This window comes from Melopsittacus undulatus, chromosome 3 (assembly GCF_012275295.1).
Source record: "Melopsittacus undulatus isolate bMelUnd1 chromosome 3, bMelUnd1.mat.Z, whole genome shotgun sequence".
In the NCBI taxonomy this organism is placed as follows: domain Eukaryota; kingdom Metazoa; phylum Chordata; class Aves; order Psittaciformes; family Psittaculidae; genus Melopsittacus; species Melopsittacus undulatus.
In genome coordinates, this window is record NC_047529.1 from 39,606,795 (window position 1) to 39,634,779 (window position 27,985).

A 27,985-nucleotide genomic window follows, 5' to 3' on the forward strand; every position below is an offset into this window, starting at 1 on the left:
AATATACTATTGCTGTAATCTCCAACCCACAAATTACTTCCTATTGAAGCAATATAGTGATTTCTTTTCCCAGAACTGTAAAAAACTTAAGAGCAATAAATCACATAAAAATCTTATACAGGAATTTTAATGCTTTTATTTGTTCCCTTCCTTCTTTCTAATGCATAAAGAAACAATACCAAATGCCATTCCCCCTCCTGGGAGAGCACATTTTTTCTGGCCAAGAACACCTGCTTAATCATTATGGAATTAAAAGGGAAAAATTAAGGAAAGAAAGAAGGAAAAAATCCAGACTGATTAAAAAATGGAGAAGTGGGTAGAGTGAACAGCTCAATATCACATTCCTCACATCCTGATGACTGCCACATGGTAAGGTGCCTTCTGGTAATACTAAACAGATCCAGTTTTTATTCACATTTCCCTAAACAAACTTGTCTAGGTAGATTGAAGAAAAATAGTTAAGTCATCTGCTAGACTATTGAGGGGTATCCTGCAGGGACAACACAGATCTCTGGTACTTTCGCCCTGTGTGTGTGCAACTCACTTGGACAGTAAGTGTAGACAAGCCAGAAAAAAAATTCCTCTGAATCTAGCATGAGAAGATGCAATTATAGTGTATCATTCTTCAGTATAAAAATGATTGTGCAACGATTTGAGACCAGAAATCTATTAGACACTGATACACAAGCACATACTCATTGCAAATACTGTGCTATTGAAATTAACATAATATTAAAGATACAAGTCAAAACAAGAAATAACAAATTATAATACCTATTATTATAGTGACCAATCCCATCAATATAATACATAGACTTTTCTGCTCTTTGATTCTTTTGATTTGATGTATATTCAGCAATAAAACAGCAGCCAAAAAAGAGAACTCACATATAAAACTAGGTCAGTTAATACCTTCTTGAATATTTATGAAGTACGTAGATAAAACAACTGTACTCTTATATAAGTATTTGCTATTTACATTTTATAATGCTTTTTATAGTTTTTTTCTGCAACAATTTTCCACTAATAATCTTGAAAAGACATTTAATTATACTAATTATTTGCATGGTTAAGTGCATGTAAGGTTTTTTCCACTTCCTTTGTTTAATTAAGTGAATATAAGTTAAACATGTTCTGAACATAAATCCTCTTCTAATGAATTTATGAAGTCAGTGTTGGCTTAAGCAGCCAGTTAGCATTGCCAGGCATAGTGGAGATACACAGTTATTGTCTACAAGCAACACAGCAATGCTTGGAGGAAGCCATCCTCAGGACATCCATATGGTTGGCTGAAAGTACTATGCCTTGATGTGTTATTTGACACAGCAGGAGTAGGCCAAGGAAAAAGTAGGATTTCTTGGGAATAAACCAGTAGTTTTTGAACATATCAGATTTCAACTCCAAGGATGTGATACAATCCTAATGGCCACAGTGGCCTCTGTCCAGAGGACCTAATGCACTACCCAACACAACAGTTTGACTAGAAACCCTCAAAATGCCAACTCTGCAAGGGTTACGTTCAACAAACAATTTTAGTATCTTTTTTAATTTAATATGAAAAAAATATATATTAAAAAGATATCCTGACAGGGAATATTTAATTTTTATTTCTAATTCACACAGTTTACATTGTATATGAGTGGGAAGCAGATTTTTGAATCATTTGATGGTAAGAAACCTTTATATGAAGAGAAGGATGAGGGATGTGAGAAATTAGTCAGAAGGAAAGAACATATACACCTCTCAGAGATCTGAGAATGGCAAACCCAGTGATGCCAGCATACAGGAGCCTACTAAAGAGTTGAATGGACAGTGCTCCTGAAAATTAGAAATACAGTTCCTTAACAGAGGATGAATAAAATACTGTAGTGAGGAACACTGGAGCAGAGTCAGAAGAAAAAAAAAATGTTGTATGACAATCAGTATATTCATAAACGCACAGCTATATCCATGGATTAAGAAATCCTGTCCTCTGTAATTTACCACATGTAGCTAGATATAAAATCACCTGCAGAACCTCCAATATTAGCCCCTATTCATAAGAATCCCTGAAATGGCATTTCTCCTTCCTGGTACAATGCATTATTGAAGTGTTAAACTAAAAAATCAATTTTTATTTTTTTCATTTCCACAGAAAGAAAAGTGTACCTGAGAAGAATGAAGGTGTCCATATGTAGATCACACACAGAAATGCTAAATATAGATATAGTCAGGACAGAATAATATATATGGAAAAGAATCAATATCATCTCCTGTTAAGGAAAAGCAGAAAAGACTTGTGACGTATTACAGAGAGATAAACCGGTCTGTCTGAAACAGGTGGAAAGACGAAGAGTGTATGAATGACAACCAACAAAAAGCCAGAAAAAAAGAAACACATGATCAGGTGTCAGCTACAAAATGAATACAGAAAGTAAGGGCAACACCCCTTATGCAGCCTAGCTTCTGTGAAGTTTTACAACTAGCAAGAAGCCAAGAGAAAAATAGGGTCCTTTATATCACTTGGACTGCATCCACTAATGACTTGGAACTTCACATGCAAGGAACAGCTTTAAGATTCTGCATTTCGCACACCTAATTTGCCATGCACAGGTACAGGAATGTGTCTTGTGAGATTTTCAAACATGCCAGAGGAAGCAGGGAATGAAATCCCTCTAAACCAATAGACAGTTATTTATAAGATCAATTTAGGCACCTAAAACTTCAGCAGACACCTACCTATAGCCAGCTTACAGATGGAAAACCAGTCATACATTCTCATTGTAGCTGTTTTCCAGCAAGAGTATCAGCAAGCAGCTATCAGACAGAAATGCACAAAGGAATGCTAAGCAAGAGTACAGAAAGGTTTGTAAAGCGAGGGAGAGACTTGCAGTGGTTAACTCTCAGCTACTTGTATCACTGGGAGGATGACTGCTGCTTTGGTTTGCACAGCCTGTAACTCAGGACAGCTGGTAAAAAGTAATTTATTATGTATTACTCAATATATAATTTATAATATCTGCTCCTGCTGAATTCTAGTTTATGCCCTCAAAAATTGTCTTCATAGCTAATGTCCTACCAGGCAAATAACTGGTATTAGCAGAGGCCAATGCCAGATGAAGACGTACTGCTGTTCCACACAGATGCAGAGGTGTGACCACCTCATATGTGCTACCTTACAGCCACTTCCCTTTGTATCTGATGATTACAGCTGGATCCACACAAATATAGTGATGAGCTTAGCTGAGAAGAAAGGTGGTTTACAATTTTCAGTTCCAGATTTCCCTAACCCATGAAATGAAAATATGTGGGCATTGTTCATAGTCACACAGAACTGAGGAGGACACTGTGGATCACTGAGTTGAAACACAGGCTTATATATATGGTAACCCAGAAAACATCTATTTATTCAGCACACAAAAGGGCACAAAACAGTCAGCAAAATACTGTGATAGACTTAAGCCCTAGTAGAAAAGACCAAGACCTAAAAACCATGGCAGACGATGCATAAGAAAACAGAAGCTTTCAGAAAAACACAATAATTCGAAAAACTGTAAGAAATATTTCAAAAAGATCATGGAAATGATGTTGCCAGCTCTGTTGTATCTCATTTTAGCTCTCCATTTTGCACTAAATCTGCTTTCAGTTCTAAAAGCTGAAGTCTGCCACATTGTCATACATATTGATGACTCTTAAGTTATAGTGTGTATTAATATTAAACTGGAGTTAGGAAGACTACTTCTACAATAAAAAAGGCTTGCTTACAGATATTTTAAAATAATTAAAAAGATAAGTAGCAAATGATTTTGATATTTGCACACCTTGTCATCTACAAAGTTTAAAGCCCATCCATTTTATGGAATGCAATTTTCAAGAATGTCCTGTTACACATTTAAGAAAGAAAAAGACACTGACAAATGTTTGTAAGAAAAGAAAGATGGACTAGCAGTAAAGCATTACTACTCTTCTTTTTGCAGAACCCAACAGTATGAACAATATCATTAGAGATAACACCTTGAAAAGAGTTGGGAAGCTTTAAAAAAGCAGCTAAATCCAAACATTACAATAATCATTAAAGAGGACATGATGAAAAGAGATGAGAAGCTTTAAAAAATAAGCTAAATCCAAGCTCTGTAAGATTTAACGATGCATTTCACTAGTTTGTTAAACACTTATAGCTACCTGTTTAAATGTTCCCTGTTCCTTCAAAGTTCAGTCAAGAGTCCAGCCTGTGAATCTCTGACTTTGGGTAGACTGTTCAGCTTAGTAACACAAGATCCATATTTTCAGTATTTGTTCTAAGATTGTTTCCAATACTTAGAGAAAAACTCTATCAGTACAATGCACTGAATGAAATTTTGACGGAAAATGATGGAAGAAGATATGCGAAACATGGGAGGAGAAAAGAAATTTTCTTACACTATGAAGTCATTTATGCAATCAACTCATCATTACGAGTAGGATTTGAATCCTTCCCTTCCTTCAAGAAAGGCATGAAAGATCTAAAGACAGAGGAAAACCATTCAGGAATCTCCAACAGTTATGCATACAAATGTACAAAAGGTTGGACAAAGTGCACAAAGTAGGATTCCTAATCCATTAGGTTTTGTTAAAAAGGCAGTAAAATTATTACAAATCAACTGAAATAATAAATTATTTCAGCTGCCTATCAGAATGGTAGTCTGGTAGTCATGGCTCCTGCTTGCTTCAAGGGTTACATAAATAAGCTCGTATTTGAAAGTCTGACCCAGATATAAAGATTCTGTATTTCTCACAAGATCACCTGGTATAGATAAAAAAATAGTATTTCAATAAATATCCAGTCTTGTGCTCCAAGCTAAGTGGTACCAGACCCCTTCCAGGGAACAAATACTGTGATACTGAACTATTGATCATTTATACTATCACAGATTATCTGAAAATACTATTTCCATATCCTCCCTGCAGTTTCCTTGCCTACCTTCTGTAGTTTGCATGAGCACATCTGGTAATTACATCAAGTATACACAGTTACCTTAAATTGTTTTCAGGCCATGGAATTAACTATTATTCACATATGCATACTACTCAACTATGCATTAAGAAATTACATTTATCACTTCCGCACACTATTATTTGTGAAGTATCAACATGAAAGTCAGAGACCAACATTTAAGCTTCTGTACAAGTTAAACATACTTTTTTGACTTATTTGTTTTATACAATTACTATGCATTTTCTCAAACATTAACAAGAGACAACTCACACTCCTTACAAGAATGATAAATACAACGTATATGACTCTATCACCTCATGATTAATAGGGTCTTTTTTATTCATGAAGTTAGATGTCAGATTCAGCTGAAAAATGTGTATCATCTTAGATGTATTTATTCCAAAGCCTAGTAAAATTGCTTTACACTGCTACAGATGGATACAATAACAACCACTTTTCACTGTTTTTCAAATTAACACAAGATTTATGTCAAATGATGACCTTAAACTCCATGTGTTAGAAATTTCAATTAAACTTCAATTAAAACTTGACAAATACACTGGATGCCAGAATAACATAGTAATAACAATCTACTACATCTTCTAACCACACTCCCCCCAGAAAAATCCTCGAAGCTTCAAAATAACCACTGGCCTTCTGTACCCTGGGAAGAAAAATGGCACAATAACTTTTTTGTTTCCCCATTATCCTTTCAAACCTCCTCTCACTAGACTGAGAAATTTACTTGTAATTTAAGACCAGGACACTCTTTTCCTTTAAGACTTACTGCAAAGTAAGCTGATAATAATTCCTAGCGGTTTTACTGCTATTCTTCTATGCATTTCAAGAGACTATTCCTCCTTCCATCCAGTAAAAAGATGACCAGCACACCAAAACAAGGGTACCTCATCTCCCTGTAAGTTATACATCAGAGTAATAATGACTGTTATGGAAATATTTTAATTGAAAACTGCCTAAAATTAAAAAAGGGACAGATAATAGGTAAATTACAACATCTCCTGAGTCCCACACTTGCTGGTTTTTGTTGTAAGACACCGTGCTGGCTGAAAAGCCCATTTCTTAAATAATTAATAGACTCCAGAGGCCATAAAATCAAGTAATGTAAAAGTGAAGTTGTACGTTAGTGAATCGAATTTTATATATTTTCAGCATTCAAGCCCTAAAGAGAGTATCTGGTATTTGACACACCTGTTATATACAGCTATAGTACCAGACTGAAATAGCCTGTTTTCTTTCTATTTTCCTAGTTATAAAAGTATGGTGTAGACATTCCGAAAATGAGACACGGCATATTAACTGAAGAAATATTTGTGATTTACTCATTCATGCTACAGACTGTATTTTTCAACAGATTTGACGTTACTTGCAATAGGAGAATAAAGGTCTTGCTGCTACAGTTATTTATTTCCAGGTTGAAATTAACTGATGAAGAAAATATGTTCATGATAAGCTTGAACAGTAACTTCATGTGCATTATTTCAGGAAAGCAGTTTTGTGCAGATATTTCTGAAGCACAGCAGACTCCACAACATTACTTTTTCATTTTCCTTTCCTTGCTTTTAAAGTCTTTATTCTAGAAAAAAAAATCTATTTTTATGCATCCTAAGAATACTCCCACTGCCTTCAGTAAAACTACATAGAGCATTTGAACATCTAAAATATATACACGTCTTTGCAATGCCACCATTGAATTCTTAATATGCCATTATTCTCAACCTGTTATACCAATACATAAGAATTTTTTCTAATGTCACTTCAAACTACTATTTCAAGAGAGATCTCATTTTGACCACCCAACCCCCCAAAACAAATTTTTTTTTGTCATAAAGGTCTCCTGATTTGTTTCTTCAGCATACGACATAAATACAGTCTTTATTTACAAACAGATGCCTACTATGTTACTATTTCTTCTTAAGCATCATATATTTTAAACATGATGAGAAAAAAGTTCCTGTAGGCTACTTATCCAAGCATGAGTAAAAATTGTTATCACTGTAATCACTCCCTGTAAAAACAAAAAGCAGCAATGCATGATGCATGCAGGGAATATGATTATGGTCAGCTGGCAAGAGAATCTCAGATATACAGAAAAAAACTTCCTATTGTTGCTAGGAGTACTTCAAAACAGCCCCGCCTTGCTCTCCTGTGAGAAATGGTGTCTATTTTGCAGATGCCATACCCAAGCCATATCTGTCATGAATGTACTGTGTACTGGATGAGATGTGTCTGTCAGAGCCATAAAAGCTAAATTTAAGAGCATAATGTAAAGAACTGGGACATGGACACATACCCATGACACTACACATTTTGCATTTTTGTATCTATCAAATCACAGTGAACAGAACAACACTACTCTGTAAGATGAAGAAGCAGCGGTTAGGGCTCAAAATAACTTCCAGAATTTTATTATATACATCTTTTAGTTCATACATCTATGTCTGTTTACTACCCTTACAATGGCATCACACAGCAGTTAAACTACTACATTGGAAAAAAAAAAACAAACCAAACTGTCTGAAACTGCAGCTTGATCCTTAGCAACATTGAAGTCACTATTGCCAGAGTACTAAAGGATATTCCATGACTGCTGAAGTTAACAGTGACAGAAAAAACCGAGACCAAGTATGAGTGCTGCTGGTGCAACAATACAGTAACTTGATTTAAAGATCTCTACAACCCTCTTAAGTCTGTTCCAAGCCTTCATTGTAGCAGTTGCAATACTGCTCATATGCCTTTCTTAAATGCATGAGATAGTCCTTTCTACACCTGATCAGTGCATCCCCATCATCCTAGATCAGTAAACCAGTCTGTAAGCAAAACTGATTTTTTTTCATTGTCACAAGAAAAAGCCATATTTATATATATATTTATCTCTTTGGGAATAAGACAGGGGATCTGACAGTGACCCAGCTTTCTTGATACAAGGATATTTGGTTTTACAGTAAAAATGTAAGGGCATATTTCCTTTAGAAAAAACAATCTTTTGTCATTAAAGCTTAATGTTACATACGGTCTAGTGTGAATTCTTTTTGTTGGTACAGGATAGCACTATATATGAATAAGCTAGTTTTCTAGGTGGCTGTGGCAACTACACTTGTCTGCTTTCTAGCCAAAGATGACAAAACAGTGCTTTTAGAAAACCTATTTACATATGAACATTTAGCATGAACTCAATCTCCCTGGAAGAGCCTATTATTCTCTAAGTAAGCTTCTAGTCTAGGTAGCATTTTAACTCAAATCATCTACAACCAAGGAAAGTAGCTCAGTAAAACAAAACAAAAACAAAACAAAAAGTGCTCTTTTCCTGACTACTTCCCTCTAAAATTCTGCATCATACAATCTGCAGACATGTGGATTTGGGAGGATGCAGGGACATAGCTGAGATGGAATGCTTTCTAGGAGAATACCTTCTCTCCTTTTCCTTCCCTCTCTGACTGAAGGGACTCGTTCCGCTGTTGTTTTAACACAACCTTCAGTCAAACTTGACAAGCAGAAAGGGCATTTGCAGAATCTTTCAGTTTCCAAAGTATTTTAAGGACTGATCACTTTGCTCAGCGATAAATTCGAAGGCAAACTGTTATCTCAAAAATTCCTCCCAGATCTCCTTTCCCCAAACACAACCATCTTACTCTGTGGAACAGTTAATTCATCCCTTATGATCCCATTTGCAGTAAAAATCTCACATGCATAGATGCCTCATGTTATTAGCATTCATTTTCTTGGCTGACTAAATAGGTATTTTGAGATTACAGTACTCCTAATACATCAGAAATGGAAATTAAAAAATCATATATTATTTAAAAATAGTCTTGTTTTTTCACTGCACTGAGTATCTGCTATGGAAAGTGATTTGTTTGGCAGTCTTCTCTTGCCAGCTGTTACATGAAAGTAACCAAGCTTCCGCAACCACTTATATAACAAGGCTTTTCTTAAACTGGTATAACTGTTATTAATTCCTCTCTCTAATATGAATGCTACTTTTTGATAGTAGGAGAAAGCAAAGATTTCTTTTTTTTCCCTTTCTTGATTTCTTTGGATCATACATAGGGTCTCTATATAGACTGAAACCATAGTAACATTATCCTGGACTAAATTAAAGGCATTTCTAAATATGCAACAGCTAAAGGCACTTTTGGCCTTACATGAATTACCTTTAAATTCACTAATTACTGCTAACAATGAAGATACAAAAGCACTAAAGCTAATCTGAGCTACTCAGCCCACTAGTTGGCAGTTGGCAAACCCCTAGTGAACTCTGAACTATTGCCACTGGATTACTAGAGGGAGAAAAAGTAAAAACCTATCAAGAAAACCCAACAAGCTGATTTAAAGACAGTTGTTATGTTTTAAGTGGCTGCAGTCAAATACGATTTGAAGGTCTTCTATCTGTACAGTCTCTCTAGGCAACCTGCTCTGCAACTTCACTGGCCACATGCTGATGAAGTTTCTTTCACCCAATCTGCACATTTCTTGTTTCAAGATACGTCTGCTGTCTCCTATCCTCCCACCACACACCACTGTGAAGAGTCTCCTCACATCCTCCCCCCAGAAACTAGGGAGGCTCCTCTTTCACCCCCTGCAGCCAGCTCTTCTCCTGACTTGTTCAGCCAGCTACCTCAGCCTCTCTACACAAGTCAAGTGCTCGAGCCCCTTATGATCTTGGCAGCCTTCCACTGAACCCAGTTTGTCTCTGTCCTTCTTGTATTTGGAGAATTAACACTGGACATGGGCATGCAGGTAATAATTTTAAACTGGCAGCAGATGGACACATTGATTGCCCTATCATCATTCCTTTCCCAGCCTATGTATCCTTCATCTTGAATATGAAGAAAACATTGGTCCTCCCACTTTTGAGCAGATGGTGTTAACCTGCTTACTAAGTGGATAAATTCAGCACTGTGGAACGCTGACGCGCACCTAGCTCTGGCCCTACAGATACAACTGGAATCCATGTATTTGGTTTGCAAGCTGGAGCCTTGAAGAGATATGGAGTGTTTTGGTAACCACTTCCCATGAAAAAAAAACAACTAATTTTCTCTCTCCATTGAGGGAACAATCATGGGTGGATTTGTAGAGATTCCCTCTTCCCTACATTTCATCCCTCAGGTATATCTACAGGATAACACATTTTCTGTTCACAATATCCCATAGAATCTTTTGAAATAAAAATCTTTTACAAATGGGAACAGAAGAGAAATGATCTAAAAAGTAGAAAGCTCTGTCTTCTACTTCCCCCATCATCTCTTCCCTCTAATGATATTACAAACAACATGATGTTAAATGCTCTGAAAGTCATTTTATCTTTTTATGCAAGTACGATTTTTGCAATCTCCAAACATGTGACAAATGTAATTATGCCTGAAAGAAATAAACTACCTCTTCTCACAGAGGCTGGAAGAATACTAAAATGTGATCTGTACTAGTGTTAAACTAATAACTGTGACACCACTCCTGTCTCTAGAATTCTGTTAGTGCCAGCATTTATATTATGTAGCCCTCATTTGAGTGGTTTATAACCCTGTTCTATGGGAGTTAGCTACTCTTATAGGATTGCACAACATAGTAACAAAAGGAGAACAGAAAGGAATACAAGAGTTTTGGTGGCTTAGAAAACGAGAGACACAACCAACGTTCTCAGTGATGAGTAGCTAGGATTTGTATGCATTTGACACTGCTGCTATCAGCTACCATTGCTCTCTTGCTGATCTTTTTACATGTCTCATTTCCTAGTTACGTTATGCTTTCCAGCCTGTCAACTCCTTGGAGCAAGACCAGTTTAGGTATTGAGCATGTTGAGTATAAATGATGTCTCCCACTCAGTTTTGGACTTTGAGTGGTGTGCAATATGAAATGTTAAAATTTTAACTAGCCGGAAAGCCTAGATTGAAATATGCAAGGCCTTACTGTATTCCACCAGAATAGCACAGAGTAACTTCGTGTAAATCACACAGTGGCAATTTAGTGCCCATTTTTAAGTATGAGTTAAAGGAAGAAAACAGTAAACACTTGAGGCTGAACTATATATATGCACACATAAATAAAGATACCCCATGAAAAATCTTAAAAAAAATTTAGAACAAAAGGGGAGGGGGGGAAAGGTCCTTTGATGTTGGGAATATTTTTTTGTGCTACTTGCTTTTAATTATGTTGCCAATGTTTTAATTACATTGCTAAGGATTTCTACAGCTGTCAAGCTTACATGAAAGAGAGAAGCAAATCTCTACAATATTACCTGGAATACATGTTACTCTCTGCAGTCAGGAACAATTTTATGAAGCAATTTCTGAAGAGGTCTGAGCAAAATCTCTCAGCATGACAAAGAGGTTAACTCATGTTGTGGGAGCTGATTTCAACAGCAGTGTTATGAAAACAAATAAATCATTAACAAAAACGGGGACCAATTAAAACCAAGTTACGTTCTGTACCCACTCAAGAGTTCTGCAAGATTGGCACAGGCCCAGAAAACACTGGAGGCAGGGTTCATCTCTTGATGAGAAACGTAAGTGCATGATGGATGAAAAGTCAGGTTCTAAATAAGTCAGAAAAGAAAAATGCATGTGTGATGTTTTATGTACGTATTTTACAGAAAGTACAGCTAAAGTATTTGTCTGAATTTTCCAAATACTTGCTGTCATTAAATGCAGGACAGAAGATACACATGTATTTTGGGTTCTGGGTACAGTTGGAAATACTGAAAAACTGTACTGAATAGCAGAATCATGTAACTTGTAAGAAAATTTCAGATAAGCAAAATGAGGTTTTCAGGTTTGAGTGGTTTTGCTTGTCTCTTCAGTTGGAATACAGGAAGACACTGAGAAAAAGAAAAATTAAGATGACTGCTTTTACACCTTTTGCTTAAGCGCACACACACCTGATTATCAATATTCAGAACCAGTTGAGTAGTTCATACAGAAGTGATTTAAAGCAAATACATCTACAAACATCTATTTATTTGTAGCAAGGAAGTCGAGAATACTGAAAAACTAAACTTGAATTTTGAAATATTTCTACTAGTGTATTTGAAATAAAATTAATTATCAGGATGGAAAATATAGATTAATAGGAAATTTGGTATTAAGCAGCAATGAAATAGTATACAATTTAAAGATACTTTTTCTAATATCTGAGCTGCTTAATTAGGTCTTTCATCACTTTTACCACTTTCACTTCATCAATTTTATTGAAGTATTTTGCAAGAGATTTTTCTGAACCTTAAGTAAAAAAACACTTTATGTAAATTTTCTGTAATCATTTTCTGCATGTCAGAGGCTCTAGAAACTAGAGATTAAATACTATTACATTCCAGATTAAACACAGAACATAAACGAGTTTTTGCTGCTATTATTCCTGGTGTTGTGTGGATCAGAGATTATGGGTGACAATTACACTTGAATATGAAAATTAAAATGGCCTTAATTAAAAAGGAAGTTTGAACACTCCCATAAATTTGTAAAATAAAAAGTGGTCATTTGTCACAAAGATGCATGTTCAGAACTGATAGCGGTAGATGTAATTCAAGATATGCGAGAAAACATTATTTAACCTACTATTCACAGCATCAGGTTCAGTGCAGTACACTTTATCAAAATTAATATTTTGTGCCTTCTATCAGTCCATCATTCAGACTTAAAAAAAATCAGCTGAAAAACAGAACAGGCATATAATATTTAGACTTAGTTTGGCATCAGTCTAAATTTAGGATAATTCAAGTGTAAAGACTTTTGTTCTCTTGCATGGGAAGCAAAAATACTAGTAAGGTAGGTAAAAATCCCTGTTCTGTAGTCAGTCAGTTGTTTATTAGAAAGAGGGAAAGTAACAAAAACAGTTCTCTTACAAATACTTATTTCATATAAAATTTGTTTCAAATGCACTGTAAGCATACTTTAGTGGAGAGATTCACTCTGGGGTGTAAGGTATATGAAAAAAAATATAGTATTTTGCTGTTAAAATCACCTATAATTTCTCTTTTAACATATCACAGAGATTAAAATAACCTTATGAGATTTTAGTTGAACAAATAAATTTCATTTCAAGTGCAGTGCCTCCAACCTGACATGCTATATACAACATAACCAGTTTTACAATGACTGAGAAAGATGAATTCAGTCAAGTCATTCATCATTCAAGGAGCTGTCATGAGATGGGGAAACAAATAATATCAAGAACCTGGAATTTAACTTAATTTACAGTATTCATCAACATTAAGTTTCTTCCCCAACAACACATACTCTAAAACACTGTCAGCCTTTCAAAAGGTAAGAGGCTGGATTCTATCATTTTTCTTTTTTCCCCCCAAAAAATTGGTACGTAAACATCCAGGAGGAAGCCAGCAGTCGTTAGGGAGATCAGCTGCAGCCAAACTATACTTATGGATGAGGCTGTTACTGCCTATCAGCTGAGCCTTTGTGCAGGGAAAAGACTTAATTATACTGCATCCTCTGAAGACACAGTGCCTCACTGTTAGCAACTCTACATCATGGAGGACATAAAGAAGAATCAACCTGCTTTTCATCTTTGTCACCCCTACAAAGTCTTGGAAGTTAGCAGCACATAGAATCATAAAATAGTTAGGGTTGAAAAGGACTTTAAGATCATCTAGTTCCAACTCCCCTGCCATGAGCAGGGACACCTCACACTAGACCATATCACCCAAGGCTTCATCCAACCTGGCCTTGAACACTGCCAGGGATGGAGCATTTACAACTTCCCTGGGCAACTCATTCCAGTACCTCACCAACAACACAGGAAAGAATTTCTTCTTTATATCCAATCTAAACTTCACCTGTTTAAGTTTTAACCTGTTAGCCCTTGTCCTGTCACTACAAACCCTAATGAAGAGTCCCTCACCAGCATCCCTATAGGCCCCCTTCAGATACTGGAAGGATGCTATGAGGTCTCCACACAGTCTTATCTTCTCCAGGCTGAACAGACCCAACTTCCTCAGCCTGTCTTCATAAGGGAGGTGCTTCAGTCCCCCCATCATCCTCGTGGCCCTCCTCTGCACTTGTTCCAACAGTTCCATGTCCTTTTTATGTTGAGGACACCAGAACTGCACACAATACTTCAAGTGGGTCTCACGAGAGCAGAGTAGAGGGGCAGGATCACCTCCTTCAACCTGCTGGTCACGCTCCTTTTGATGCAGCCCAGGATACAGTTGGCTTTCTGGGCTGTAAGCGCACACTGAAACCGGCTCATGTTCAGTTTCTCAACAACAAACACCCCCAAGTCCTTCTCCGCAGGGCTGCTCTCAATCTCTTCTCTTCCCAACCTGTAGCTGTGCCTGGGATTGCTCCAACCCAGGTGTAGGACCTTGCACTTGGCATGGTTAAACTTCATAAGGCTGGCATCAGCCCACCTCATAAGCATGTCGAGGTCCCTCTGGATGGCATTCCTTCCCTCCAGTGTATCAACGGAACCACACAGCTTGGTGTCATCAGCAAACTCGCTGAGGGCACACTCAATCCCATTGTCCATGCCACCAACAAAGATGTTAAACAAGACTGGTCCCAACACCGATCCCTGAGGGACACCACTCATTACTGGTCTCCAGCCGGACACTGAGCCATTGACCACAACTCTTTGCATGTGGCCATCCAGCCAGTTCTTTATCCACGGATTCACATGCTTCCAATATTTTATATTTTAATAGTTTTCATTATCTGACAAACCAGTAGAGGGAAAAAAATGAAATATAATCCTGTACTTAAGCTGAGATTTTGTTTTAAAATTCTGTAACTTTATGATTCACTCTAGCAGCAAATTGTAATTAATTTCATTTACATTATACTTACATAATTATTTGTATTTAATATTTATATGATCACATCCTCTTTTATTTATAGACAAATCTATATTCAATAATCATATAATTAGAAAAATATTAATCATCATCTTTTGCTCAGAAGACATTGCACTGATTTCTGTCTCTCACTGAAAAAAAAGAGAGTTCATTATCTGCAGGTGTCATCACCTCCAACTCAGTAAGTGATAACTTGGAAAATTTTCTTCATTAATTAACTGCAGTTTGTTGTTTTGGTTGGGTTTTTGTCTGGTTGGTTGTTTTGGTTGTTTGGGGTCTTTTTTCCCAGAATGTGCAATTTCTATGTAATTGAAATTTGACAAAACTGGAAATTCTTTATCTTGAATGTAAATTGCCATAAAACTAAATATTCAACACTTTGGCTCTAAATGTGTGTTATTTTAACTCCATTAGATTTAGACTAATTTACCTGTTGACATATCAGAAGGAAAAGAAATACCCAAACTCAGATTTAACAAAATATTAATTTAATTTCCAGAAAGAACAGCTGGAAATAAATCACTAATTCTATATATTGAAAATTACTTGAATTCCTTCATCTTGAACAAATAGTGGGCTTGGGAGCTGAGGAGGTAATGAATCAAACAAAAATAACTCTTTTTTTTGTAATTCATATGAAGAGAAAATGCTTACTGAAAATTCAAGTTTTCCTAGGGAAAGAAGATAAAATCATGACAATACCTGAAGGTGTAAGTGATACTTGTGTTTGTGTTTTGACCTTAAGCCCATACAGCAACTGATTCTCTGATAGTTAGGTATTACACGCAAACAACAAAGTTGTCTACCAAGCCTCTACATTATGAATTCTGTTTTTCAACAAGATAATTTCAGACTTCATTTTTCTTCTTTCATAATCCACTCTTTTCCCACATTTGATGTACTTGAAATACAACACGTAACTGATAAATGGCAAAATCTTTATGAACAAGCCCCAGGTATTTTTATGCAAATTTCAAACTGAACAGGTAAAAAAGCTAAAAAACAGAAGAGTCTGTAACAAACAGTCTGAGCATTTCTGTTAGTTTACCTTGGGTGGAATTCACATACAAATGAAAGTGAAAAAAAAAAATAAAATGGCACTATGGGAAAGGAGAAAGCACCAAGAAGCACAAGACACTGCATCAGTGTTTCAGAAGAAGTTCTGAGGACATTAAAAAGATCTGCTGCAACTAGAGGAGTGTCTGTAAATGAGATGCTGTTTTTACTTAGGCTGCTGAGATTTAAAATAATTAATCTCAGAAAACATCATTGCTGAATTGTCAACTAATGCCCTTACCTCCTTTTATATCTTTATTTTACCGAAGAGGAGAGGCCTCTATCTTTAACAAAGCTGGTAACATAAGACAGCTGTTGCTAATCACAGACTTTGATTTTACTTTCCTGTTGTCTGCATCAGCAATTTCAGAAATAAGACTACAAGCACTTGAGTAGAGACTTTAATACTTATCTGCAACTTCAAGAGCTATTTAGACACGAGAAGCCTTTTGTGTTCAGTTAACTCTTGTTCAAAACATAAAATTCGGCTTCTGACTCTACAGTTGTCATTGAAGGGATCTACCATTAAGGCTGTAATAAACCGTTAGGCCTCAGGTTCCTTTGGAGCAATCTGTGTTTCTACATGCAGTTAAAATAAGAGCAAATGTATTTAAAGGATTAGTCTCATTCCTAAACAGAGAGTCTGTAAAACACACAAATTATTTTTTTATTTCACTGGTCAGAATTTTTTTCCATAATTTTCTACTCCTGGACACTTTCTTCAGATTTACAGAACCTGGCTCCCCCAGCACCAGCAAAAAAAAAAACTTACAGCAAACAATCAATGAATAATTTAAAATAGAATCAATGAATCATAGAATAGTCAGGGTTGGAAAGGACCTTAAGATCATCTAGTTCCAACCCCCTGCCATGGACGGGGCACCTCACAAACTACAGCTTTTTAAAAAATAAATGCCTCTCAGGTGAAATCATACAGGAATTCTCTTAGCTGTTTATAACTACAGGTCTGTTCTACTGCTCTTATTACCATATTCTGCTAAATATATACAATTAAGTGGGGGGGGGGGGGGGAGAGTGTTCAACCAAATTTCTACATTTTTATTTTTTATAAAACAATATGAAGCACCACTGTGTACTGGTTTTGATTATCCTAATTTACATAATTTATCAAGAAAAGACAAGACACTAGACCACAGCAACCGGCAGTTTGATACAAATGGCAAATGCAGTTCTTGCAGGATGGTTACTAGATGGTAGCAGGACACCCGCAGTTCTGGGAATAATTCCATGCAAAGCACAGAAAATACTGCTAGCATATCAGCTACAGAAATGTTCCAAGAGTGCATTTTGAATTACTGAATGAGTACTGCATTTCCACTGCACTGACTTTTTTTTCCCCTTCACTATTCAAAATCTGTAGAAATGCTTTATATCTTTTACTACTCATTAATATAACAAGCTCATTAAAGTAAATGAAGGTTAATCTAATTGTATTCAGGCACTATATTGTATATATTATTGCATTTGTCTTTTAAATGGTTTGTCTTTCATTCTACTATCTTCATGAAACAGTATTCTGAATAATTACCACACTGATGTTATAAAGTTACAGTCCTATTACACGCTTACTAAGAGCTTCAAGTCACCTACAACATTTACACAAAATACCATAAATCTAGTCAAAGAACCTCAGGCTATGCAGCAAAAAACTTAATTGCTCATAGCACTGTGTGCATTTCTAGGTCTTCACCATTTGGATAATTACATTATCTCAGTTGTATATTCACTAGTTAGGAGGTAAATATCAGATAGAATCACTGAATCTCAGTTTTTTACACATTTCATTTTGTTTGATAGGTTTTGTGCCCATTGTAAGTTATTGCTCCTGACGAAAGTATAAAGCAAAAAGTTGAAAAGCTAATGGTGAACCAAATATTGTGATAATAAATCAGTAAAAAGAAAATACTCTGGAGACAAACTGAGAAGTTTACTATTTCAGCTTGAATACTAACCAAATAACTGTTCAGGTAAAACACAACACTGTACATTAAAAAAAAAAATAGAAAAATAAACAAATGCAAACCAAAACCAACATTTTTGTCTTTCATGTAAAATAAATATTTAAACTTCAAAGAAGCCGCTGAATTTGGGGCTCTTCTGCAATAACAAAAACTGCTTTCTTTAATCCTCGTACACACCAATGACAAGAACAAAGTATGAAGAAATTACAAGGTGGAAAGATATTTAAATTTTATATACAGGGACATGCACTGTCAAAAGTCATGGCTTGCAGTAATCTTGCTACTTTATTTTAAAACTTAATTCATCAGAGAAATTCCCTCAACTCCTGTACAAGGAAGACGTTGACTTTTCAGAGTTTTTTAAGCATTTTCTCTTTATTCTAGTAGAATACGATTTTAGATAACTGGACTTTCATGTCCTAAAATGATGGTAGATGTGAAAAAAGCAACTACGAGAAAACATTTCAACAGCTTGCCTAACCTAAAGACCAGCTCCAAAACCTACTTGAAATAAAAAAATACTGTCATTCACTTCAATAGCTTTTCGAAAGGCCCTGAAACAGAAATTAGAACATGTAATAGACAATAACAGGTAAATTCACAGAGGAGCTTCATTTCTAGTTTGTTTATTTTTAGTATCATGAAGCCTGCATGCTAAGAGTCGATAAAACGGTTAAGCGTATGACTTTTATTGCTCTATTAAGAAAGATTAAACTTGTGTTAAGACTATATTTACAGTACCTTAGGATATTGTTTGACAGGGATCAGAACTCTTTCTGACAGCTTTATGTTTTTGTTGCTGATAACATCAAGGTATTTCTTTTCTTCATCTTCCTTCTTGCCTTCAGAACCCTGAAATTTTTCAATTTCTGAAAAATATTAAAAGAGAGAAATCAGTGACAAGGTATATGTCATTGTCAGAAACTTTAAACTTATACACGATAATGCAGACTCTGCTCTGCATATCTGTGATGCTTGCACTCATGTGACATGCACTGTTGTCTTGGTAAATCTGGACTGTCAACACTGCCTCTCAGCACTGGTGACAGTCCACAGGTCATACTCCTCATCTAATTCTTCAGCTGAAACTGAAGGCGAATCATACAATAGTTAGGGTTGGAAAGGGCCTTAAGATCATCTAGTTCCAACCCCTCTGCCATGGGCAGGGACACCAAATGATCTCAGTGGGAGCAGGACAAGATTAAACTTACGATTCCATCCATCTTTTAAAGTCTAAAAGACTTAAAAGTCTTTTAAAAGTCTCAAAAGACTTTAAAAAGACTTTTAAAAGTCTTCACCTAAAAGACTTTTAAAGGGTTTTAAAGACTATTACATCATCACAGCTTCATACTCTTTTTGTAACTGTGACCTACCATTATTAAGTTGCATTCTACTGCAATGGCTAAGTAAGTAAGAGTAGGAAAAAACTGAATAATCATCTTGTCGTTACTGAGTTTCCATTGAAATGCTTCTGAATTATTTAAAGGTTGCGCAAAACAAGATAAGAAATAATGTTTATTCTTGCATAAAACAATTCTTCATTAAAGAAATGCAGTAAGTAGTCATTCTATATATAGCATTGATGGTATGCAGAACATTCAATGGAATTTACAGAAACAACCCCAAAATATATTCAACTTGAATAATTTTTAGTTGTTTATTCCCTAAAGCTCTCTATAAGCAACGGAGAGTAACAAAAAATTGAATTCATTACCTTGCAAAGAACATCTAATATAATACATAAGAACTTCCTGATAGTACAGGTACTACTGAAAAAGCTGCATTTGCAGGAGCATCATTACTGACAGCAAAGAAAATAGCAATGTTTATAATGAGTTAATTACAACTGAATTATAGCTGAAAAGGGACAGCTGTGGGTCTGAGAAACATACAGTTTTAAGTCCCAGAAAGCAAACATGAAGAACAACACAGCAACAGCAATATGTACCACATATACAGGTTTGTTTGACTTATAACAAGCATGAGGAAAAATGTACATAAGAGAACAGCCCATAACACAATTTGTTCATAGATGTTTATGCTGCCTATTCTAAATTAAATTATTTAAAGTTTTCACCAGCAGACACCTCTAGAATGCCACAAGCTCCTTGAAAACTTCTCAGAGAACACACCTGAAAGAACTCGAAATACACCCTCCCTAATTTAGAGTTAAACAGTTATTTTATTAATCAGTAAAAGCATCAGGAGGATAAGTTTAGTTTTTGTAAAATATCTAAATATACCTTGGAAAAAACATGTGGTATGTTGCATTCAGTGGGAGAGAGGAATGTGGAAAGCAGCAAGCATCAATTAGGCATGAGCTTACAAAGCAATATTCTGCAGTAAAATACTTACTTTGGGCAGGTTTAAGAGAGAGGAAGTCCTTTTAAAAGAGCTCCAACGCAATTATACAAAGGTTTGTGCTATGGGGGTGCCGAAGGGAGAGACAAAGGTGAACAAAAGAGGGGAAAAGGGAAGCAAGTGCAGTAAGTACTGGAATGAAATGAAGGCATTTCTCAGGTGCATGGGGGACACTAGTGAGATAATTTTCAAAGGCAAGTAGGGAAAGTGTATTTATTTCTACACATATATTAAACTAGAATCACTGAATCATTTAATTTGGATCATACCTTTAGGATCATTAAGTCATACTGTTAACCTAACCAGATGTCATCTGGTCCAACCACCTCTGCTGAAGCAGAGCTACCTGTAGAGACAGTGGCCTAGGACCACAGCCAGACAGCTTTCTAGCATCTCCAAGGAGGTAAACTCCACAAGCACCCTGGGCAACCTCTGCCAGTGCTGAATCACCCTCACAGTAAAAAAGGGTTTCACGATGTTCAAAACTGATCTTCAGCACTCACCAGACCTGTAGCTGTAAATTCTGTAAATACTGTCAGCCTATGACTTTTGTAAGTGGAATAGCTTCTTCTGCCTTCACTGACTTAGCATAAAATGGAATAGCTGAGCGAGTAGCTCTTTACTTTTGCAAAACTATCTATCTGCTTTACTCTTACAGTGCAATAAAATGATGTTAATTACAGTTCACTTCAAAGTACTTGACACCGATTACAAAACTTCTGTCATGAATCTAGCTTTTCCATTAAAATTAGGCTTTCCACAGTAAAAACATCTTCTTGCTACGCTCAGAATCATGTCAAAACTCATCAAAAAATAATGTTCTTCTCGTCAGCCTGTCCAACCTACCAAAAAATGAAATCTACACATACCTTTATGCTTTGCCTTCCACATACAGCAATTATATAAGTCCACCGTGTATCTTACTGTGGTGGATTGACTCTGGCTGGACATCAGGTGCTCACATAAGCCACTCTCAGGTGGACAGGGGAGAGGACATACAACAAAAAAAGCTCATGGGTTGAGATAAGGACAGGGAGAGATCACTCAGCAACTACCGTTCTGGGCAAAGCACTCAACCCCTTCTTCCCAGGCTCAACTTTATTCCCAAATTCTCCACCTCCTCTCCCCAGGTGGCACAGGGGAATGGGGGTTGTGGTCAGTCATCACACATTGTCTCTGCTGGTCCCTCCTCACACTCTTCCCCTGCTCCAGTGTGGGGTCCCCCCCATGTGAGACAGTCCTCCACAAGCTGCTCCAACGTGTGTCCTTCCCATGGGCTGCAGTTCTTCACAGACTGCTCTGGTGTGGGGCCCTCCACAGGCTGCAGATGGAGATATGCTCCACCGTGGACATCCATGGGCTGCCAGGGAATCTCTGCTCTGGCACCTGGAGCACCTCCTGCCCTCCTTCTGCACTGCCCTTGGTGTCTGCAGGGCTGTTTCTGACACATACTCCCACTCCTCTCTCTGACTGCAATTGCTCCTGTGTAGTACTCAAACTTCCTCACCCTGAGGAAAGCTCAGTAGTGCTGCAGATGACATGCCATCTCTTCCTCTAGAGGTTTTCAGGACCCACTTGGCTAAATCTCTAAATGACCCAGTCTGACCCCATAGCCGGCCCTGCTTTGAGAAGGACATTGGACTAGCGACCTCCTGAGGTCACTTCACATCTGAACTATCCTATGATCCTATAAATGCAACGTCTTTCAGACCTATATTGTTTGCCAAATTTTCTTGAACTTCTCCAAAATAATTAAATATTATTGCAGATACAGTTAGAAAAGGACATAGAGCATGACTGCATAAGCCCCATGTCCTCAGGAAACCTTTTTAACAAAATGTAATAATATAGGTATAAAAGAAATAAAAGATATAAAGAACTGATTGACTAAAACCCAAAGAGAATTAACAAGAGAACAAAGGAGAAAATGAAAGTTTATTGCTGGCAGCTGCTGTATTGCTAGAACTACAACGTGCAGTTCACTAAGTAGCTGAACTCAGTACTGTTCTCTCTTCTTACCTCTTACCTTCAGAGCAGCTTAGATAGTATTATGAATATGCCATCAGTTAGATGAAAGGTAAATTTGAAAGCTGCGGATATATTTTTATTTAATCCTGGGATTCTTTCATCTGAGAAAGAAACTACTCATAAGAACAGGAAGTAGAGAGCATTAAGATTTACTCAGACCAGGAAGAAAAAAAAAAAAAGGAAAAAGCATCAAAAATATCAAGAGTGTATTTTTTTTAAATATAACTCTAGTGTCCTTGAATTAAACATCCTAGAAAACTGTGTTGCTATGTTATGTAAGAAAAATAAAGCAGTTCTTTGTCAACAAAGCTTCCACTGTGTTACTCCATTCAAGAAGGCACTTTAAGACATGCTGAAATGCTCTTCTGGAGTAATCTGAAGAGAAAACATCAATGCTGTGCTACATACTGCATGGTGAGGAGCAGATAAGTAAGGGTGAAAGATGAATCAATCAATGAAGTTGTAGGGTAAGTCCCCCAGGGAGATATTCATTACCTATCCCTGACTATCTGAAAGCTGATGATACTCTTGAAAGGGTGGCTTTTTGAAGAAATCAAGTTTTTCCATCTCCTCACAGCTTCTAGAAAGGAGGAAATATATTATTTTTCTCTCTTCAGACCTAGAACTTAGAAGTGATAAAATGTCTGTTACTCTGCCCTCAGAGCAAGAGAGAGATTAACAGCTGGCAATACTACTTAGCCTTTTTGTGTTTTTTCTGTACTGTGAAGTAGAACAGCTACAGAAGACTAACATCTGGAAGTAGAAAGTATTGAAAATCATGAAAAGATGACACTTACTGAAACTAAGAACCAGTATAAAATTTTGCTTGGAACTGAGTCTCTCACTGACCTCTCTTGTTTTTTTCTGCTAGCAATGCCACTAATGAGCTAATAACTTCTGTTCACAGTTATCAAAGTGTCTGAAAGGAGTTTACAAACCTTCAAACACAGTAGTTTCCATTCAAGATGTGATTTCAGATCTCAAAGTTGGCTATACCCAAAAGACTGACAGGAAAACTTAAGTTCACTGCAGAAAAGAGGATGAAACCCCAAGTAAGTGTGAGGAAATGCTGAGAGGTGGAAGAGATTTAGAGTGCCTTAGAACATGACCTTTGCTTCTCAATGTGTTTCTGTCTGCATACAGAAAATACTGGCTCTGTGTACACATACTCTTATATAAAGAGTTACATATAAATATACTTGTTATTTATAACTGATAAAAAAGCATGAAAGAAGGAAACCAAAGACTCAGAATTGGTATATATATATGATCATACTGATTGCATTTACCTGCCTATAATGACATTCTCTCTTAAACATTTATTGCTTCGTGACAAAAGAGCTCATTTACAGAAAAGTTGTATCCAGGTGCTTATTAATACTATATAACTAACATACACATTAAGTTTGTTTCTGGCAAGTGTCAAGTTTAATGATGTTCAGGTATTTACCAAGTGTTACCAGGATTTCATAACTCCTGTCACAAAGGAAGTTTACTGATCTGCTTCCACTGAAGTACATTTTAATTTACCTTATTTCAGACTGAGAGCAACAGCTACAAATAATACCTTTTGGATAAATTGACATTTTAATTAAGGACTAAACTAGTGATATCCAACAGCAGAAAGGCATGTAAGCCTTCATTCACAAACCCACTGGAGAGCATATATTTGCTCTCAGCCTCCACTTGGAAGTCTGTACAAACAGATCCCTGCTCCAGAGGATCAGTGGTGTACACTAAAAGATGATCAACCTCCCCGTACTGCCTCTTTAGAGGAAATTATCAGCAAAATCAAAAAATACTGCTGCTGTTATGCAGCAACATAAATTCACACACTTCTAAATGTACAGTGAAAACAGTGGAGAAAATAAGTAATATTTATGATATTTTAATAACCTGTAGAGATTTTATTGTATAGTCTCCTGTGACTTTTTCTGCAGAATTATCAAGAAATTTGACAGAACACACTCATGCCCCCACCACACTCATTAGTTTTTCCTCATCTATGCTACTCTTCAAGTCACGTCTAAGCACTGACTGCTAAAATCCTAGCTGCTGACATGACAGGGGGCATGCCAATGTGCCAATGGTTGGGCCAGTGTACCACTCCTGTCCAGTTTAATGAAACAGCCATAATGTAAGGATACAGAAAACAGCCCAGTAATCATGTCAGAAGTAGGAACAAGTACAGATAGGTTTAGAAACTACATATTAGTTTTAGTTAGCTGACACCAAGTGTTCTTGGCTACCATTTAGTTATGCAAGAAAGAGCACTTGGCAACTGAGGTGAGATTAGGGCCATTCTTATCACTGACTATAAACCAAGTATCCACATACTATTCAACAAAAAGTAGGACATCCAAGTCCAGCCTGGAAATGGGAGTCTCTATGGCAAATTTAGAAAAGAAAATTTCAAGTAAGTATTCATAGCAAAGAAAACACGTTAGCACCAGGTAATGTAATTTCATTACAGCAGGTTGACACAAGGAAGCAGAAATCATCCTAGAGGGCTATTACACCCTGATACTGCGGCAAACAAGATGCATGTTTGTCACAGGCTTATCAGCTTGCCTTGAGACTATTTGTTTGCATTGTAGAGGCCACAACAATACATTAACAAGTACAGATGTCAAGGAGATTTGTTTAATTTCCTGTAAATATCCTTCAACTCCTCCAACTACATTTCTATGAACCAATTTTAAAAGGTGAACAAAACTTGTCTGAACCTGCTTGCAATCCACTTTGTCACTGCTGAACAGGCAAGTCTGTTATCTCACCAAAGGGAAGACAGGGCCCAGGATACCGTTTTCAAATAATATCAGTACAGTGTATGCTCCTGGCATGTACCCAGAAATCAACAATGTGAAGTCTCTCTTTTTCCCTTTACTTCTTATTTAGTAAAAATAACCAAACCTATAAAACTTTTGAGAGTTAAGATCCTTGTCAACAGCTGTACTAACCAGACAGTATGGATTCACACGCCAAGAATTCGCGCATCACAGGCAAGCTCACTCACAAAGTGCCGACAGTCAGAAATTTTGGCAAGAAACCCAAGAAGCTCCCAACAGCAGTGAAACCTGTTTATGATGAATGTACACAGCTGCCAATTTTTTACAGTCTAGGACTGAGTTTGAATTCTTGCTGAGCCCTTACACAAGTGCACATAATGATACTTGGGCATTATACTCCTAACTCCAGCTGGCTGGAAGACCTCACACTGGCATGAAGTGGCCAGGTGTCATTTATTCACCCTGCCAAAAAGAGGTATTTCTTGTTCTCAACTCCACCTCAAGGTGCTGCAGCTGTAACAGCAATGTATCCTAAAACCAAATATATTCTCAGCTCCCAAGTACAGCTTTTCATCGTTTAAAGTCAAATTCAAAGCAATGGCACCCATTTTCAAGGTACTTTCTAGCCTGTGGTCCAGGATACATTAAAGCTTTAAAGTCTATGCCAGATCCTGGGAGAAGTCAGTTTACTCCTCAGGCACAGTGCCACTTACTATATTATCAGTGTTGAAAAGACTGGGTTTAGCTCTGTGGGAAACAACCTTTTTTTTCAAAGAGCCAGTCATACCAGAAGTCTAAGGTCTTCTATGACTCTTTTCTAAATATCTGACCCCATGCATTGCTTTTAACTTGTTGTCATTACTATAAGTAAAAAGAGAATTACAAATTAATTTCAGTTTCCTATAGGTTTGTGAACAATATCTTTCATCACCTGTCCTTGTATGCAATATCCTTATTTCTTCTTCCTCCCAGATCTCTCAATTGCTTCGGTGGACAAGGAGACAGCAGATATTTTGACTGACTCAGGGTTTAGTTTAAGCATCTTTTTGCTGCTCTTCATAATGGATGTGGGGCTGAGCTACCATGTTCTCTCTCCACACAGCTGCTATTTAGAGTATCTCCTCTAGACACAATGACCAGACTTCCTTCTTAACATGTTAGAACTTCACATTTGGATTTTTATCCTTATACAGATATAAGCTTGAAATTAGACATGTTAAAAAATTACATGGAGATAAAGAGCATGGCAAACAAACAGATCATTTAACTGTACAAGCCAACTGTATTTCCTTGGAAATTTCTCCTTTAAATGCCCATAAAAGACATTTCAATACTCTTGTTTTTTCCCTAAAACTTGAGAACACTAAATACCTTAAAAATGTGTAAGCATAGGTTGTATGAATGAGAGGGAATGTAAACAAAATTATATCTGATCTAGAAGACCATAGGCTGCCATTATGCATGCTCTGCATTACCTTTCTCAGGTAACATGATGTTGCTGAGCGGAGTAGCTTGACAGAGGACGCCTGCAACACCAGAGTGGAGCGGAGGGAGATCAGCGTCCAGGAGCCTCACCTCAGAGCGACAAGAGCCACTGAGGAGGTAGCCTCAAGTCCTCGACAGGACTTGCCCAAGAGCTCAGCTCCCACGAGGAGGTGACTCACCGGGGGCGGAGACAGGAGGAGTGGCACCAACTGTGAGTGGTTAAAAACCTACCCAGGGAGCGCGGTGAACAGAGCAGGCAAACAGAGCAGGTTGAGGCAGTTCACGGCAGTTTGCACGGGCAGGCGAGCACTCACCGTATGACCAAGGTCTGGTCTGGGAGCTCTGCCCCGGCCGCCCCAGTGGTGGCCAGCGTAGGCATCCAGACAGAGCCGGTAAGTGGGGAGGCTGCGGTGCAGAGCTTGGAGTGTAGAGAGTGCCTGCACTGGTCTTGTGAGGGAAAGGTGCAGAATGGGCAGGGCTGCGCTCGCTGCTCCCTGATGGAGGTCCTCCTCCAGCAGGTGGCTGAGCTACGGGATGCTGTCAGGAAGCTGCAAGATGTCAGGGAAGCTGACACGAAGCAGGACTGCTTGCTCCAGGACCAAACAGCACAGGGGCCTCATGCTTCCCCTCTAACTCATGGATGAAAGGAGGAGGCTGTTAACCCGGGAAGCTTGGAATTAGTAACAAGAGAAAACAATAAAAGGAGGAAGAGAGCAATTAAAAACAAGGGGCTTCCTCCTAAATCTGCTGTACCCACCCAGAACTGCTTTGCTGTCCTGCAGGGGGCTGATGAGGAAATGCACTTGCATCAGAAACAGTCGGCTGGTGCACTGGTACAGAAGATCTCTACTGGTGCCGCCAGGAAAAAGCGTCAGGTTGTAGTAGTAGGGGACTCTGCCTTGAAAGGGACAGAAGCGCTCATCTGTCGGCCTGACCCGGTCGCAAGGGAGGTGTGTTGCCTACCTGGGGCACGGATCAGGGATGTTGCGGAAAAGCTGCCTGCCCTAGTAAGTCCCACGGACTATTACCCGCTTCTAGTGATCCATGTGGGTGCTAGGGATATAGATAGTAGTAGCCTGAGGAGTATAAAGAAGGACTACAGAGGTCTGGGAGAGGTGGTCAGGGGTTCTGGAGCTCAGTTAGTCTTTTCGACAATTCTCCAGGACACAGGGGAGGACCTTCCAAAGGTTAGGAGGATTGGACAGGTTAATAAATGGTTAAAAGGGTGGTGTCATAGTCAAGCGTTTGGGTGTCTTGGACATGGGACCCACATTTGTAGACCAGGACTACTGGGGGCTGGTGGAACTGCTCTGATACAGAAAGGGAAGAGTGGTTTTGCTGGGAGGCTTGCTCAACATAAAAAGGACATGGAACTGTTGGAACAAGTCCAGAGAAGGGCCACAAGGATGATCAGGGGACTGGAGCACCTCCCATATGAAGACAGGCTGAGTAAGCTGGGGTTGTTCAGGCTGGAGAAGGCTGCGTGGAGACCTCATAGCAGCCTTCCAGT

The 27,985-nt window shown here is 37.7% G+C and overlaps 1 protein-coding gene across 1 annotated transcript in view; it reads right to left on the minus strand.

Annotated features, from left to right (window-relative positions):
- The window catches only part of KHDRBS2 (KH RNA binding domain containing, signal transduction associated 2), a 328,648-nt gene that overhangs the window by 238,637 nt on the left and 62,026 nt on the right, over positions 1-27,985 (minus strand). Inside the window, exon 2 of the mRNA XM_005153183.3 lies at positions 18,554-18,681. Within this exon, the coding sequence (XP_005153240.2) occupies positions 18,554-18,681 (128 nt within the window). The remainder of the gene's footprint in view (positions 1-18,553; positions 18,682-27,985) is intronic.